This window comes from Cebidichthys violaceus, unplaced genomic scaffold (genome assembly GCF_023349555.1).
Source record: "Cebidichthys violaceus isolate CVI_PGR_0920_01 unplaced genomic scaffold, fCebVio1.0.p SCAF_17, whole genome shotgun sequence".
Classification (NCBI taxonomy): domain Eukaryota; kingdom Metazoa; phylum Chordata; class Actinopteri; order Perciformes; family Stichaeidae; genus Cebidichthys; species Cebidichthys violaceus.
This window is the reverse complement of record NW_027176340.1, coordinates 2,648,818-2,664,884: the sequence shown is the minus strand read 5'-3', so window position 1 is coordinate 2,664,884 and position 16,067 is coordinate 2,648,818. Positions and strand designations below refer to the sequence as shown.

At 43.2% G+C, this 16,067-nt stretch overlaps 1 protein-coding gene across 1 annotated transcript in view; it reads left to right on the top strand.

The window, feature by feature from the left end:
- LOC137874079 (voltage-dependent calcium channel subunit alpha-2/delta-3-like) overlaps window positions 1-15,687 on the top strand; it is a 17,089-nt gene extending 1,402 nt beyond the window's left edge. The window contains exons 2-29 of the mRNA XM_068712710.1: window positions 2,269-2,394; window positions 3,415-3,493; window positions 4,351-4,484; window positions 4,927-4,944; window positions 6,718-6,789; window positions 7,141-7,221; window positions 7,336-7,410; window positions 8,328-8,411; window positions 8,541-8,612; window positions 8,737-8,798; window positions 8,927-8,994; window positions 9,136-9,181; window positions 9,297-9,394; window positions 9,531-9,624; window positions 10,543-10,638; window positions 10,764-10,885; window positions 11,499-11,576; window positions 11,676-11,737; window positions 11,822-11,866; window positions 11,957-12,019; window positions 12,339-12,409; window positions 12,541-12,616; window positions 12,827-12,867; window positions 13,043-13,098; window positions 13,272-13,389; window positions 13,502-13,614; window positions 13,793-13,875; window positions 14,752-15,687. Of these exons, the coding sequence (XP_068568811.1) occupies window positions 2,269-2,394; window positions 3,415-3,493; window positions 4,351-4,484; window positions 4,927-4,944; window positions 6,718-6,789; window positions 7,141-7,221; window positions 7,336-7,410; window positions 8,328-8,411; window positions 8,541-8,612; window positions 8,737-8,798; window positions 8,927-8,994; window positions 9,136-9,181; window positions 9,297-9,394; window positions 9,531-9,624; window positions 10,543-10,638; window positions 10,764-10,885; window positions 11,499-11,576; window positions 11,676-11,737; window positions 11,822-11,866; window positions 11,957-12,019; window positions 12,339-12,409; window positions 12,541-12,616; window positions 12,827-12,867; window positions 13,043-13,098; window positions 13,272-13,389; window positions 13,502-13,614; window positions 13,793-13,875; window positions 14,752-14,844 (2,226 nt within the window). The 3' untranslated portion in view covers window positions 14,845-15,687. The remainder of the gene's footprint in view (window positions 1-2,268; window positions 2,395-3,414; window positions 3,494-4,350; window positions 4,485-4,926; window positions 4,945-6,717; window positions 6,790-7,140; window positions 7,222-7,335; window positions 7,411-8,327; window positions 8,412-8,540; window positions 8,613-8,736; window positions 8,799-8,926; window positions 8,995-9,135; window positions 9,182-9,296; window positions 9,395-9,530; window positions 9,625-10,542; window positions 10,639-10,763; window positions 10,886-11,498; window positions 11,577-11,675; window positions 11,738-11,821; window positions 11,867-11,956; window positions 12,020-12,338; window positions 12,410-12,540; window positions 12,617-12,826; window positions 12,868-13,042; window positions 13,099-13,271; window positions 13,390-13,501; window positions 13,615-13,792; window positions 13,876-14,751) is intronic.
- Window positions 15,688-16,067: the final 380 nt, after the last annotated feature.

The window sequence follows — 16,067 nt, the reverse complement described above, 5'->3', positions numbered from 1 at the left end:
ACTCTATATTCCACTGAAATCATTCATCCCAAAGCAGATCAACTAAATATTTGTTAGGTATTATGTGACATTGCTTTTCAGTATTCATGAGTTTTTCACAAGATTATTAATTAATTCATTGATTAATTTGACATCGAAATAATGAATTTGTGTTCAGCCATCACAGAGGCACTTTGTTTTCATTTAAGTGAAGGACTCCACTTGACCAGAACATTAGGAAAACTTTCGTTTTACAAGCCACATTTGTTTTCGGTGACAGGAAGTGTTCCAGTACAACCCTCTGCTTGTTCTCCGCTAATCATAAAAAAAAAAAAAATAAAAAAAAGTAGCGCTCCAGTCAAATATATTTGAGTGTTTGGGAGGTGTGTCGCCTGTCGAAACGCTCCGGCGCTATCCCTGTTCCGCCCTCCAAACACAGACACATCCATTCTGAGTCGTGATTAATGGCTCTAATTAATGTCGATGATTAATAACGTGGCTGATTGGAACACAAAAGCAGATAAGGGCCAGGAGCCGCGCTCCTTTTATCTCCCTGTTTTCAGGCGGCGGCGCGCTGCAGAAGCTGAGGGGACTGCAGCTTTTACCTCTGCGTTTGTCAGATTAATTAAGCCCTGCAATGAATATGGTAATCGGCGTAGCCGGTAGCCTACGACCGAAATTCATTGTTACACCACTTCCCGGTGAATTAAGTCGGAAAACGCAGCCTTGATCGTAGACCGGATCAAAAAAAAGAAAGTCGCTGCACTTTGAAGAGCACTGCACCATTTTCATAGGAGGAGTGTTGAGATAAAGAAAAGCTCAGCGCCCCCCCCCCCCCCCCCCCTCCTCCCCCCTCACGGGCCGACGACACGGAAGAATCACAAAACAGCGAGCAGATAATTCAACATTTTAGCATATTTTAACTCGTCTCCTTGCTGGATGACTTTACAACAAGATCATTAATTTTCCTCTCACACGACGAGGGCGTGGGATTGATTAGATTATATCAGCATCAATTACTTAATGATCCCTGTCATTGATTACGTCCTTTATCATTAACATTTAGATTTACTATTCCTTATTCACTTACAGTAGTGAAACAAAGGCACAAATATGCATTCAAACAGAGGCTAAAGGACAGACGCCGTGCAGCAGACGGTGCAGAGGGTCTTCAATAACGACTTTTTGACATTTTTTCGCTGAGAATGCTCCTCTGGCTCAGTGAACGAAGGGTTTTCGACGTGAGAGATTTATTAAAACACGATATTTATCGAACTCGACGATACGAAACGTTTGGACGTTCACATCGGCAATAAAGGCATGCATTTCTGTGTAGGGCATGTGGTATGCGGGGGGGTGCATGAGGAAAAAGAACCAGACGCAGCTCAGGGAGGAGAGAGAAGTAAAAGTCACAGATGAACCAGATGAGCAGTCGACCCTCCAACGTCGGCCCCCTGAGCTTGAGGAGAGCCCACGGGCCACGGGAGGGACGTAACACACGTTGTTCATCACATGTGAAAGCCCAGGTGTAAATGATAGAATTAAGGATGGCTGACATCCACTTATAGCGGCTTCAGTTTCAGACTCCTTGCACTGTGCATGCTGGCTCACTGTCACTGCTTGGACACATTGTTGATGTTATTGATAACACATTGTGCTCCTCCCACTAAGTCAAAAAAATGGTTCCTGTGGGGGGAAAAAAAAGTCTATTATGAGCAACCGAATGAATATTTCATGACTTGCTTTAGAGCTGATTTCCTATGATTGAACAGATAACAATCAAACATTTTCTAACATAAGACAAAACTTGCATACAAGTGGCCAACCAATGCGAACTTTTAAGACACAGAAATGATGAATACCGTTGCAGCGACGAAACAAGTCGGGACATTCCCACAACTTTTTTTTTTTTTTTTTTATTACCAGGCTTCACACTTTAAAACAACAGCAGCTTTTTCTGAAGGCTTCCTGTGATTTCAGAGGCTCAGCAAGGTTTCGTCCTGCGACCGCATCACTACATCCTCCTTTTTCTCTCCACATTCATTCCGCTTCAGGTCAATAAACCACTTAATTACTGCGATGCATCTTCTGGGATCAGAATAAAGCGGCCCGCACTCCTCAGGTTTATTTACAGGACATCGTCCTGTGTTTTATTGACTGACGGCTGCACGGCTGTCGTATCAGACATCATCATCGGTGGAAAACGGACAGCTCCGTTTGTTTGATGTTTAAATAACGCGTATATATATATATATATATATATATTTATATCTTCATGTGTTTTTTTCTCTCATTTTGCAGTTTAATCAAACTGGACATGGCAGTTTGTGCAGCCAGGCCATAATGCTTGTGACTGACGGGGCGACGGAAATGTACGACGACGTTTTTGAGAAGTACAATTGGCCAGAAAGAAAGGCGAGTACTTTATTTCTTTTTCTGTTCTGCTCCTCACAGTGCCTAATGTTCAGAATAAAAGCCCTTTGGTTTTCTTCCATGGGGACAGAAGTACATTGTAATACTTTATGCCAGCTGGACCGCCTGTCTTGATGTTCTGAGGAATTGTTTTCTTTACTTCATTACCACCCATAACTCTGTAATGTACAGTCCATCTCAATATGATGCTTTTTCAAAGTGTTGACGCATTACAGCACAATGTTCCCCCCCCCCCCCCGCGAGAAATAAAACATTGGAAATTAACTGCTTTCAAGGGCAGAGTGTGTGCAGTGCAAGCAGCTCAGTCCCCCCCCCCCCACACTGCTGTGCCTTCCCCTCATTTCTTCCTGGACTCAACGATGGGTTTAAAATCTTTTGTTAGCCTCTCTTTGTAAGACCTAAACGCAGTTGAAATGAAATGGACTGCTGTGCCACTCACAAAGCAATAAAAACAACAGCTCCGGGGCTTTTGTTCAGTCCTATCAAGCATATGTGTGTTGGCAGTGTTTGGCAGGGTGCAGGGCAGTATTTGGCAGGGTACCCCATCTCCCCCCCCCCACCCCCCTCCTCGTATACCCTCAGGGCCGCTATATGGCAGCCATTCAGTGTTTTCTATATGCTTCATGCTTAGCAAAGCATCTGGAGCCAATGAGCCGTGCAGGTTTGGCAAAATGTCACACTGCGTTCTTTAAAAGGACAGTGGATTATGCCCTCATGCCAAACCCCCCCCCCCCCCCCCCAACAAAAGAAAATTAATAGAATTTAACTGCACTGAGAGTACAATACAAACTGAAAAAGAATCCCCAAATAACAAAAGGTGGACTGAAAAAAAAGTTAAAGAATGAAAAGAAAGAGCAGCTTTAATGCTCAGTGTTTCGTCATGACGATGTGAAAACATGCAGCTCCAAAGCCCGATAGAATCAGGACAGAAAGATAAAGTACTAAGGAGACGCATCACCTTCCATCTTTGAAACTCTCGACATCCATGTGTCCTCTGCACAGGTGCGAATATTCCCGTACCTCATTGGACGAGAGTCTGCATTCGCCGATAACCTCAAATGGATGGCGTGTGCCAACAAAGGTTTGGGACCTTTTGATAAACGCTTCTCAAGACAGCTTCCTGTCAGAGTGTGGAGCACGAGCTGATGGGATGTTCCTGTGGAGGGTGTGTGTGTGTGTGTGTGTGTGTGTGTGTGTGTGTACGTGTAGTTTGGCTGTGGACGTGAATGGTATGTGTGTTTTTCGTGTGTGCATGTGTATGTGCTGGCTCAGACTCTTTCTGCCAAGAGGCAATGAAGTGGCACTCGGGGAGGGTCAGAGGTCAATCTGCTCTAATCCCTCTTCCTGTCAGAGTGTGTCCCTCTTGGCTGCTCGCCGCTGATGGCCCCTACGTGTCAACGCTCTGGATGAGTGCCCTCTGGAAAGGAGAGTAACAGTCGGGGAAAACAGATCACAGAGGGATTGTGGGGAGACAGGCCCCAAACATCCTCCCCACGCCGCTCCCCGCTGTGGAATGACCTTACGTGTCTAATATGAAGCATTGACGGCAACGGCGGGAGCTGACACGAGTCAAAAAAACCGCTCCCGTGTCAGTGTAAAGTGGACCACTTGAAAACCTGTTTTCCAGGGTGGTTCAGCACAGCGCAGTAATGTCAGGGACATCAGCAGGAAATTACACCATTTTGTAAAGGGGTAAGGGGAGGCACAAGACGTCAGTATTTATAAAATCCTTTGTACGGCACTGTTTTCTGAAAGTACTTTTATTTAAGTTCCAGATGCAGGACCAACCATTGCTGATCCAGTACTTCCTTCACCAGTGCACATCCATTTTTCAGTCTCAAATAGTCCAAATGCATGTAGGATTACACATTGTGAAAGTACGTAAGCGCTGTCTCTCATGTTAGCTTAACATACGGTATCGTGTGCGTTTGATTGCAGGTTATTTCAGTCAGATCTCGACCTTAGCGGACGTTCAGGAGAACGTGATGAGGTACCTTCACGTCATGAGCCGCCCGAAGGTCATTGACCACGAGCACGACACGGTGTGGACTGAAGCTTACGTGGACAGTGCCGTGAGTGTGTTACAGCGCTTTTACGTCTAAGGTGGAAGCGGTATCGCTAGCTTCCTTGTTATTGTCCCAAGTTACGAGTCCTCATCCCCGATTTACATTTTTGTATATGAGTGCGACTGCATGTGTGTCTGCACAGTGCAGCGACATGCTTTGATTACTCTTTTTTTTGAGGCTGTTTTCTGTGTTATTTTGCAGGATTCACGTTATTTTCTGCATCCCTGTAGCGTACGGTAGATGTGCATATGTGTTGGTCCGCATTCTCATCATTACTCTTTATGCTGCTGGAATGATTCCTCATTATGAGCTTCATTAATCTGTATGGATCCCCCCCCCCACCCACCCACCTCCGTACATCTGAGTCCATAAAGTCATTGCACAATGTGAAGGCTTTGATCCTCTGGATGATTCAATCTTTATGCGTCTTTTCTTTCTTTCATTTCAGCTTTCCCAGGCTCATAAGGTAAATATATAGACGTGATCTGATCTTTACGCGCTCTTGTTCTAGCATCATATTTGTCTGAAACATAATTTATCGCTTGTCTTATCATAAAAGAATCGACCGGATGCTGCAGGAAGTAGCCATGAACGAGCGTCAGACAAGGAGATCACACGCGGGTTATAAAAGGTTTCCCCCCCCTGCGACTCAAATTTGAGTCATGTTGAATAAAGTAGAAGTGCTCGAGAGGAACTTCCGAGGTTAAATGGTTTGCTTATAGTCCCGACTTTAAGATCTCTTAGGAAGTCAAAAGTGAGGAGATGCTCTTCTTCTCTGGGGGGGCAGGAGCAGTAAATGAGCATTCATTGTACTTCTATCCAGTACCAAGCTTATGAGCATGCACACACCAAACACACACACACACACACACACACACACACACACACACACACACACACACAGAAGGGTTGGGAGATTGTCCTCTGGAGTGTGTGCTCTTGTATCTCAGCCTCAGACACACCATTCATCATTCTGTGGATCATTGCATTTTATCTCCTAAAGCCCATAATAAAACTGACATTGGAGGGGAGACCAAGAAAGAGAGAGAAAAGGGAAAAGGAGAGGGGGGCGGGGGGTGTTGGCGTGCTTGGCTTTACCTGTGTGTGTGTGTGTGTGTGTGTGTGTGTGTGTGTGTGTGTGTGTGTGTGTGTGTGTGTGTGTGTGTGTGTGTGTGGATTTAAGCGGTCCAGTTTTCCGCTTCCATTGTGTGTTTTGATGAATTTAAGGACCCACCATTCTTCATTTTGTCAAGCGCTAGATAGCACACACGCTACAAATTCACAGCTCGTTTGTTTCATATGCATGCACATACACAAATTAACATCCAACCACACAAACAGGGACACGGGCACACTCGGCTGGGTCGGCTCACGAGGCGAGGGAATAGCAGACCTACTTTAACGGCGCTCACGTGCTTAATTATGTCAGCCTTCATCCCTCTGAACTGACCTCCTCTGAGACGCACGCGGTTCAGGTTTGACAACAGAGAGGCTGCGACCGGGATCCTGGTGGTTCTGCAGGAAGTCATTTGGACGCCGCCATTAATTAATTCTGTGTCAAATAGCACTGTGATCTAATGAGACCTTTGTGTCCCCGACCACTTACGTTTGTAGCCACTTTTGCCTTCATTATTGTCTAAGTCCTGAAGCTGTTATTCCCCTCCTCACTTTTCTATCTAAAAGTTTTAATTGAATTTCATGTCAATTAGGCTGCCTCTTCACTGCTAATTAGCTACTGTACTGTGTGGAGGGGAAAAAAAACTGAATTGTTTCTTCGGCCGTTAACATTGATGTAACATTTCCAAGGCAGCTTGTACATTTAAATCCTCACATGATTTTCTGGAATAGTTTAGACAGGTTTTTTTTTTTAAATAAAATGATTCATTAATGGCATTTTTCTACAGTAGTTGCAGTAGCAATCCAATGACAATGAATGAATCTCAGCTTGTCAGCTCAAATTGAATTATGCAGGGTAATAAATCTGTGTAAGTTTGTTAGTTTTTGCTCAAAACAAAAACTAACAACAACAATGTGATGTACCGATTAAGAAATGCTGAGTAAATGAGTTCTGTAGGCTTGGTAATGCGGTTTAAAATGTGTGTCTTTCTCTGTGCAGTTTGATGCTTACAAACCTGATCAGAGAACATGCTGACCCCCCCCCCCCCCCCCCCCCAATGGGATTACGCAGCTCAAAATAGCAGCATTCAACAGTTAGGAATGTCTTCTTTCTGTTCCTCAGTTGAAGGACAAAGCGGGCCCCAGCCTGATGACTACCGTTGCCATGCCTGTCTTCAGCACAAAGAACGAGACGGTGAGTGAGTCGGCGAAGTCTGAATGAATGTCTCGCAACTTTTTTTTGTCCCGTAGCGCCTTTAAAAATAAATATTAGAATGTACACGTTGAGGAATCAGTATTATCTGTCATGTATATCACTGACGGGACATTTCTTTATGCAACGGTACCTTTTGCTTTTGATACTTTAGCACATTTTGTTGCTAATACTTTACAGGATTTTTGAATTCTACCTTTAATGGAGTATTTTTAACGTCGTGGTATTGTTACTTTTACGAGGGTATGAGTACTTCTTTCTCCATTGCTCAGTGAATATCCACACAGACTTCTTCATGAGTGGTGCGTGTGCGTTTTGAATCTCTTCGTGCAGAAGAACCAGGGTATTCTGTTGGGGGTCGTAGGAACAGACATCCCTCTGCAGGAGCTGATGAAGCTCATCCCTAAACATATGGTACAATCAGCTGTTCTCGTACTTTTTACTTTCAATAAATGAATTCATTAATATGCATTTTGTTGTTTTTTTTTTTTTTATTTCTTCCCTGTGTATCTGATTCTGTGTTTCTAGTTAGGAATCCATGGGTACGCATTTGCCATCACAAATAATGGCTACATCCTGATTCATCCGGACCTCAGGCCTTTGGTAACTCAGTTTCTTAACATTACTTATCTTCACCAGGAAAGTCTCACAGCATTCCCTGACTTTTACCCTGTTCTCCTCATTTGTTTTTTGTCCATGCAATTCTTTGAATAACAGAAATGATGAACTGAAAGCCTCCGTTAACGAGGGCACACAGAGACAAATGTGTTTTTAGTGAGGCGAAATGGACTCGTGTAGTCTGTAATCCCAACCTTTTCCTTTGATGTATGCATGCAGGGATAAAGGCCACACATAGGGCTGGCTGGCCTGAGATTTCCCAGAGGTAACTTAACACTCGCTGGCAGAGACCACAGCCGCTCTTCCTTGGGACCGCTGGTTCCTCAGGAGCTATGGCTGTGCTAGTGGATCTGTGTGTGCCAGTGTTAGTGCTATTCCTCTCTGTGCAACTGTCTTTGTGTTGGTCTGTGTTGTTTTTTTGTGAGTGTGTCTTTGTGGCTAAAACTGTGCTGTGGTTGTAGTCATTTGACTTGTTGTTTCTTGTGAACCAGACGACATGCAGAAGCAGAGTTTGACATTTTAATGACAGATTAATGCATTGACGTAGACTTCCTATCAATCATAGTAATCATTTTTAATTTACCTGACAGTGTTAACTTCACAGACCATTTGTTGAATAATTACACTGCAAAACCTCCATAACAAGCCTTGATGAATAGCAGCATACTTTTGACATTGAAACACAAAAGACAGATTACAGCGAAGCTTTTTTTTTCCCCTCAATATTTAGATTTGTTTTATTTAATATCAAACTCGTACATTTGAAAATGATGTGTCACGTGATTTCACCAGTCGGTCAGGCTAGAGCAGCAGACATTGTTTATGCAGCGGTTAGTCCAAATAGAATGTCACTACACAAAGTGGATCATTTCTGTGTCTATTGTGCTCCTCTGTGTCCTCAGTATCAGGATGGTCAGAAGAGGAGGAAGCCCAACTACAGCAGTGTGGATCTCTCTGAGGTGGAATGGGAAGACAAAGATGATATTGTGTGTATCTTAAAAAATATGAAACGCTAGACGCACTTTTCAGTATCCTATAAAACGGCAGCCGCTGGATCAGTGACCCGGCCTTGACTCCTCTGCCCTCTGTGCCTCTCTGTGTTCTTTGTCTTTCAGCTACGCAACGCTATGGTGAACAGGAGGACGGGGACTTTCTCCATGGAGGTGAAGAAGACGGTGGACAGAGGGGTGAGGCCGCCGATGAAGATGTCTGCCGTCTCTTTGTCGGAAAAGAGGGTTCTTCTCTCTGTTGCCTCTAGACTCGAGGAGTAAATCTCATCTGCGCAATTTTGTTTTGTTCTGCTCTCTTTAGAGGCGTGTCCTGAAGATGCACAATGACTATTACTACACTGACATCAAAGGAACGCCATTTAGGTGGAGAAAAAGTTTCATTACATTCCTCAAACGACCTTCTGTCAGTTTATTTTATGGAATTGGATTGAATTGTGTCTCGGTTACCGTTTAAAAAAACGTCGATTCCCTCCCTCTGCTTGTGTCTCCAGTGTTGGAGTCGCTCTCTCCAGAGGTCATGGAAAGTACTTCTTCAGAGGAAACGTGTCGGTGGAAGCCGGTATGTCGCTCTGACTCTGTTATTAGCGCCGTTATTAACTAAAGCCTGAATACAGTGAGATGCGTGCCACTCTGAAGGGGCTTACTGTATCACTCCACTCAGGCTGGCATTGCTGAAGCGTTACTGACTTGTGTTTTTCAGGGCTCCGTGATCTGGAACAGCCAGATGTCGCCCTGGCAGATGAATGGTAAGGCTGGGGTTATGGGAGCGGGCATTCATGCGTTATGTAGGTTATCCCTCTGTGTTCATCGGGGATGTTGAGGGACCGCGATGTAACAGCGGGGCCTCTGTTTGGACCACAGGACTTACTGCAACACGGAGGAGCAGCACGAGCACCGTCACCTGACCCAGATTCAAGCCATCAAGCTCTTCATGACGGGCCGCAGACCGCACCTCAAATGTAAGGGACCTCTGAGTCAGACCGTGATGAAGTACACCACACAGATCCAATTCTAATTCTCACGCGAAGATTGAAATGAATAAATAATGGGTACAAGAGAGATGGATGTTTTGGGTCTTTAAACGACACTCTGCAGGCGACAGAGAGCTCATCCAGGAGGTGTTATTTGATTCCGTGGTCACCGCTCCACTGGAGGCCTACTGGACCGGACTGGCCCTCAACAAGTCAGAGTAAGAGCATTTTGGTTCTGCTTCATATTCTCCTTGCGAGGCTACTTACAAGTGTTACGAAAGGTGAATATTAGGGTTTTCTAATAAGCCAACATTGAATGTTTATGAGTCATCTGATATTATAAATGTTTGCAAATCATTTATTATGCGTTCTTACAATAATCAATCAAGTCTGCATCAGTTAATGGTAATACGTTGCCACGATCAAGTAGAGGAATCACCAGCCAAAGGTATTTTTCACAACCTGACAACACAAAGATTATTCTTTAATTTATTTGATGGCTTATTACTGATGTTTAAATCATTGTTAACCATTAGTTATGAACTCTTTAATAAGCATGCCTTTGTAGAAAGTGGCACTCACATTTTTGTGAGGACACTACAAAGGGAAGTTTGTACTTAAAAGGATGTAACTTTTGGGAGATTCGCTCTTTATTTCTTTAAATCAAACTGCTGAATGAACCGGAGGAACGATCACAGCAAACCACTTTCAATGCATAGGTGGACATTTACTCTACGTGATGTGAGGACTATTTCTTCCGTTGATGTTTGATAAGTAGATATTATTGTGATTGTGATGTTCTTTGCTGTACGTTTTCTTTACTTAAGAAAAGGGAAGCTTGCTCACCTGGCGTGTATGATGAGCATCCAACCCTTTACAATAAGAATATATGGAACACAATGTGGACGTGTGAGTGCTATTTTAAGACAAAGAATACGGTATTTTGACAATATACCTCCAAAATGATCAGCTGCGTCGAGAACGTTCCTCTCATCACCTCTCAGTGTAATCGGCAGCAGATCTGAATCTTCCAATATCATTGCAAAAATCATTGCAAAATCAGTCGGGAACGTTCAGGGAAAGCACTGAAAAAAGTGACGCGCAGATGTGTTTTCCTGCTCTGCATACACCAACAGGAACTCAGACAAAGGAGTGGAGATCGCCTTCCTGGGCACCCGGACCGGCCTGTCGAGGACCAACCTGTTCGTCCCTGCCGATCAGCTCTCCAATCAGTGAGTCCCGCTGCTCGACGCCTCTGCCGATCACCACTTGCGGCGCAGGGCGAGGCCCTGATTGGGCTTGATTAATCTAATCCTTCGCTCCTCTCCTCGCTTTCATTCTGTGCGCGCTTCCTCAGAGATTTCCTGACAGCGGAGGACAAGGAGGGTGTGTTTAATGCCGACCACTTCCCCCTGTGGTACAAGAGAGCTGCAGAGCAGGTCCCCGGCACATTTCTCTACTCCATCCCCTTCAGCACAGGTACGCGGAAACGAAACCCAGAGATTTAAGATAATTTGCTCAGTACAAAATAAAAGTCCCCTGATCCAGAACCAAAACTGCACTGTCCATCTTAATGTATTTTCAATTATCGAGTGCAGCGTTTTTATAAATGCCTTTTTTGGAAACGCATCTGGTGGCTTTAGTCATTCAGAATTTGAACATCTTAATCAGTCTCTTTGCGCGTCCCACTCTCTGTTATGGACTGTGGTTTTTACTGGTCTCCACTGATAGGATGTGCAGCACAGCTCACCTCCCTCGCAGCTTTTTTACGCCGTTAATGTTGCCCACGTTCAGCCTGCGGAGGCAGAGGATGGAGGATTCGGGTCTCACTCTCCGGGCGAATTTTACCACCTTTCCTCTGTTAATGACGACTGCATCCACTCATAACCTGAAATGATCCTATCACGGCGCCCATTTCAGAATTATCGGAGTCATCTGGCTGTAGGAAAAGCTCTGACCAGACTTTTGCTGTAATGTAATGTAATGGAGCGGTACTGCGGTTTCCTTTTCAGCCTTGCCAAGCGGTGAGTAAAGGGCACCATCTAGTGAGCAGAAAGTGTAATCTGAGTATTCTCCGCTCTTCCTTCTCCAGCTTTGGAAAATAAGAGCGTGGTTTTGGCCAGCACAGCGATCCAGCTCCTCGATGACAGAAAGTCTCCAATCGTTGCAGGTAACGAACGACCTCTGACCCATCTTTCATAATTATCTTCATGTTGAGACGTATTTTTGAATATTGCGCCGTCTGTTATGCGTTCGGTTTTATGCTCAGCCGTAGGGATCCAGATGAAGCTGGAGTTCTTTCAGAGGAAGTTCTGGACTGCCTGCAGACAGGTAAATACACAACGACTGCTGGAGCCTTTTACAACGAGCTCCTTTATTAGCTGTGAAGCTTCACTGCTCGTGTTTTGTTCTCAGTGTACAGCTCTGGACGGAAAATGTAGCATTAGCTGCGATAACGCGGTAAGAGCAGTCACACGACTCTAACTTTCTATTTTTTTTTTTGTTCAGGTTATTTCGTTAACATATTCGTTTTATTTGCCCCTCTGACAGGACATTAACTGTTATCTCATTGACAACAATGCCTTCATCCTGGTCACAGAGGAGCAGTCTCAGGTACTGTGTAAACTGTAATGTTCGTGTTTGCATGTTCAAGGTCCTTGGATGTTTTCGCACAACATGGGGTTCTTCCAAATAAGATTAACGGTCTGGAAGGCAATGAAAGTCCACTTGTCATTTTGCACTTAGAACATCCCACAGAAACTCAATAATGGTTAGATCTGATCATAAAACACAGTGAAATAAATACCAGTTTCTCCGCTGATGAACACATCTTTAATTACAACTTACTTAGTTAAGAGAAAGTCCTTTGTCCTCATGATTCTGTCCACTCGGTGCACGCGTTCAGCTGTGATGCACGTGACTTCTCTCTCAGACAGGGCTCTTCTTCGGAGAGGTGGAGGGTGCCGTTATGAACAAACTTCTCCAAATGGGGTCCTTCAAAAGGTCTGAGACGCGGCAGAACATTTTTTCCTCCTGAGTCCTGAACTTTACACACGTTTAAAGCTGACTTTAAAAAGCATGCCGTTATAAACATCATATTTGATGGTTATTACGACCAGTGTTTGCTTTCGCAGGATCGCGCTGTACGATTACCAGGCCGTTTGCAGAGAGTACGCCGGGAGCAGCGACAGCGCTCGCACTCTGTCCGATGTAAGACACGAGATGACTCTAGAAGCAACGATTGACATCTACATTTGTACAACCTGAGTTTAAAGTGATCAGCGTCGACCTTGAAAGCTATCTCAGAGTTTGTGGTCAACGCTGGAGGAACATCAGTATAGAGCACAGTCTAGAAATGTAGACAACCTCGTACAGAGTTTCATTTCAGACTCTAACGTTGGCTCTTTTGCTCTCTTTCAGCCTTTCACTGTTGTTAAGTGGCTCCTGACTGAACTCGTCATGTTAGTATGTCAACCAGGAACAAGACATTCCTGGTTGCTTACTCCTTATTATTGTGCTTAAATATTAATACATAATCTCATTTACTATTTTTTACTTTGAGAAAGCCAGTAGTTCACAATGAATCCATTCTCGTCTTTGCGTTACCTGACATTAATAAGTATTTCCTCACAACAGTTTCCTGCTGGAATTTAACCTGTACAGCTGGTGGAACGTGGATCTGTCAGTTAAAGGTAACTGTGGTTGATGATCATTACAGGTGTGTGTGTGTGCGTGTGTGTGTGTGTGTGTGTGTGTGTGTGTGAGAAGCGAAATGTGTGTGAGAGAGACTATGAGAAGTGGAGCTCTTCTCTTCTCTGTTTTTTTTTTTTCCCTGTGGTTTTGAATCAATTTCTCACACATTCAGCTCAGAGGTCTCGGGGTAAAACCACGATGGTGCCGTGCGATACAGAATACCCCGCCTTCGTCTCCGAACGCACCATCAAGGAAACGACCGGCAACATTGACTGTGGGGGCTGTGTCAGGTACTCCGTCAGGCCAACAGCAGACACCGCGAATCATCAAATACTGACGGTAGATGTTCAGTCTGCTGATAATCAATCAACAGTTTAACTCCAGCGTCTGTCTCTGTTTCAGGTCTTTTGTCATACAGCAGATTCCCAGCAGCAACCTCTTCATGGTTGTCGTGGACAACAAGTGTGACTGCAGCAGTTCTCCTCCAGTAACCATGGATCCCAACGAGATCATGTATATCCTTTTTTTTGTGGAAGCGGATGCAGAAAGTAGATCCTAACATTTTTTTTTTTGGAGTTACTGACTGTAAGAATTATTTAAGTTCAATGTTTGACTTTCACTACTGAAGCGTTGCTTCGGCCTAAATGAGTTGGTCGGTCAGTTGATGTCTTTACACCCTTGACGCCTTTGAACACAACGAGTCACTAAAATGTGACAGACTGAAGTTTCAGAAGGACAGGAAGAAGCCTGAATCGTGTCATCCTTTCCACCCTGAGGTATGAGGACCTGTGTGTGTTTGTCTGCATGCAAGTGTGTGACTACATGTGGCCTACAGTTATACGGAGACGTAACGAATATTTAGAGGCGCTCAAAGGCATATATTTAACTCAAACAGAGCCAGGCTAGCTTATTACAACTTGAATCTTACGTTTGTCGTTTTTTGGCCATCATTCACATTGCTGATAATAATATTGTAACGCCGTACTAGTTGTTGGTTTATGGGAACGCTATGATATTGTTAAAAAGAAGTCCAAAGGGGCAAAGAGTCAGACAGTCATACTGGTTGTAAATACATAATAATAGATAGATAGATAGATAGATAGATAGATAGATAGATAGATAGATAGATAGATAGATAGTAACTTTATTGATTCCGCGAGGGGAAATTATTTCGTTACAAGCAGCAATAGGTTACAGGTATAAAGAAAAATACAAGAAAAATACACGTCACAATACACAATATATACAATTATAATAGAGTAAAGATGTTATATATAAAAAAAAAAAAATACGTCTCTATAATAATAAATTAACCCTGAGGTTAGCACATTTATTTTGATGAAAAAAGAAGGTAATTAGACAAAATATCACCCAAAGGCTTACGTACTACCTCAACTCTAACCATACCAAACTTACACACAGTCTGCCTGTGCAATTATGGATTATTAAGAGTCTTTTAGTTGGGTTTCATTTTGTTTTTTATCTTCAAATAAAGTGGTTGAACTTGTTCTACATCAACATCAACGGTTCACATCTATTAGCGTCCGCTACTGTCCTCCACAGACAAAACAAGGATATATCCACCCTGTCAATATTCAATATTTGACCCTGAACAGATCCACATGTATCACAAATGACTGTGTCTTCTGCAGGAAAATGCCATGGAGTGCGGCTCAGCAACACGCCTCTCCGGTCCTCTAACAGCAGCGCTGCTCCCTCTGATAGCGGCGACCGTCAGCAGGTGACCTTCAGCAGCAGAGCTGGACATCAGTAAGGACTAAGTCGACAAGGAGACGCTTTAAACACATAGAGAACATGGCCAGTCAGAAAGGAATCCGCTCATACCTCTGCAACAGGCAGCGCTCTACTAAGAAACAAATCTTTATGCGTAGCACTGAGACTCCCATCCATTATTGCAGAAAACATTAGCGATGTGGCGCAGCAAAAGTAAACGAGATTAATGGGAGTGCTTGGTGACTTTGCTCAGAGCATTGCATATAATGCCGCTGACAGTTTGCCATATTGTGCTGAATGTGTGCTGTAATGAAATAAGAGAAAGAAATATACTATGTCAACGGTAAAAACAAGGCTTTTTTTTTTTTTTTTTTTTGGGTGAAAGTATAAAACAAGTCCTTTGTGCAAAGGATGATAGTAAGACATCAAATATGTTTTATGAGGAAAAAAATGTAAGGAATGTAAAATGCACTTTTGTCGTGTGAAAAGAATGCAGAGCTGTCTTTATTTTGGCAGTAAATTGTTAAAAATTTTAATTGTAAAAAAAAAAAAAAAAAGGAGTTGACAGTGTCATCATAGTTTTCTTTCTTCAACTATTTTATTTTGAACCTAAATTCTTTTTGGTGTCTGTAATAATCATGTAACATAGCTGAGAGACGAGGGGGGAACCAGAAGTTGCTTTATTCTGCCAGTTTGTCCCCGTTTTAAAGCAGACGACGTTTCAGACGAGCTAAAGATGCATGAAGAAGATCACAGAATGTCACGTCAATATATCCAGCCATAGTGTGTCAAGGTCACCATAACCTCATGTTTGAGAAAGCTGATGAATAAATACCAAGAAATATTTTCCTTCCTTTATTTAATCCTTGTGTTATTTTTTGAAAAGGGTGTGTGTGTGTGTGTGTGTGTGTGTGTGTGTGTGTGTGTGTGTGTGTGTGTGTGTGTGTGTGTGTGTCGACGTGGTGGGGATATGTGTGATAGTGAGACCTAAGAAGACTAAAAATAAAAAAATAAAAATATTGTCAGGACAATAAGTTGTAAATGCATGCAATTTTTTGTTATGCATAATCACGCAATACAACCAATTACAAAAATATAATCAACATTAAACAGAAAACACATTAGAATACAAAACAACAATTACAAATAGGAGTAAAATGAGATTTTGTTCTAGCTATATATGAGTGAAACTACAGAATAAAGAATAAAAAGGTGAATTGAAATGCAGTTTGGA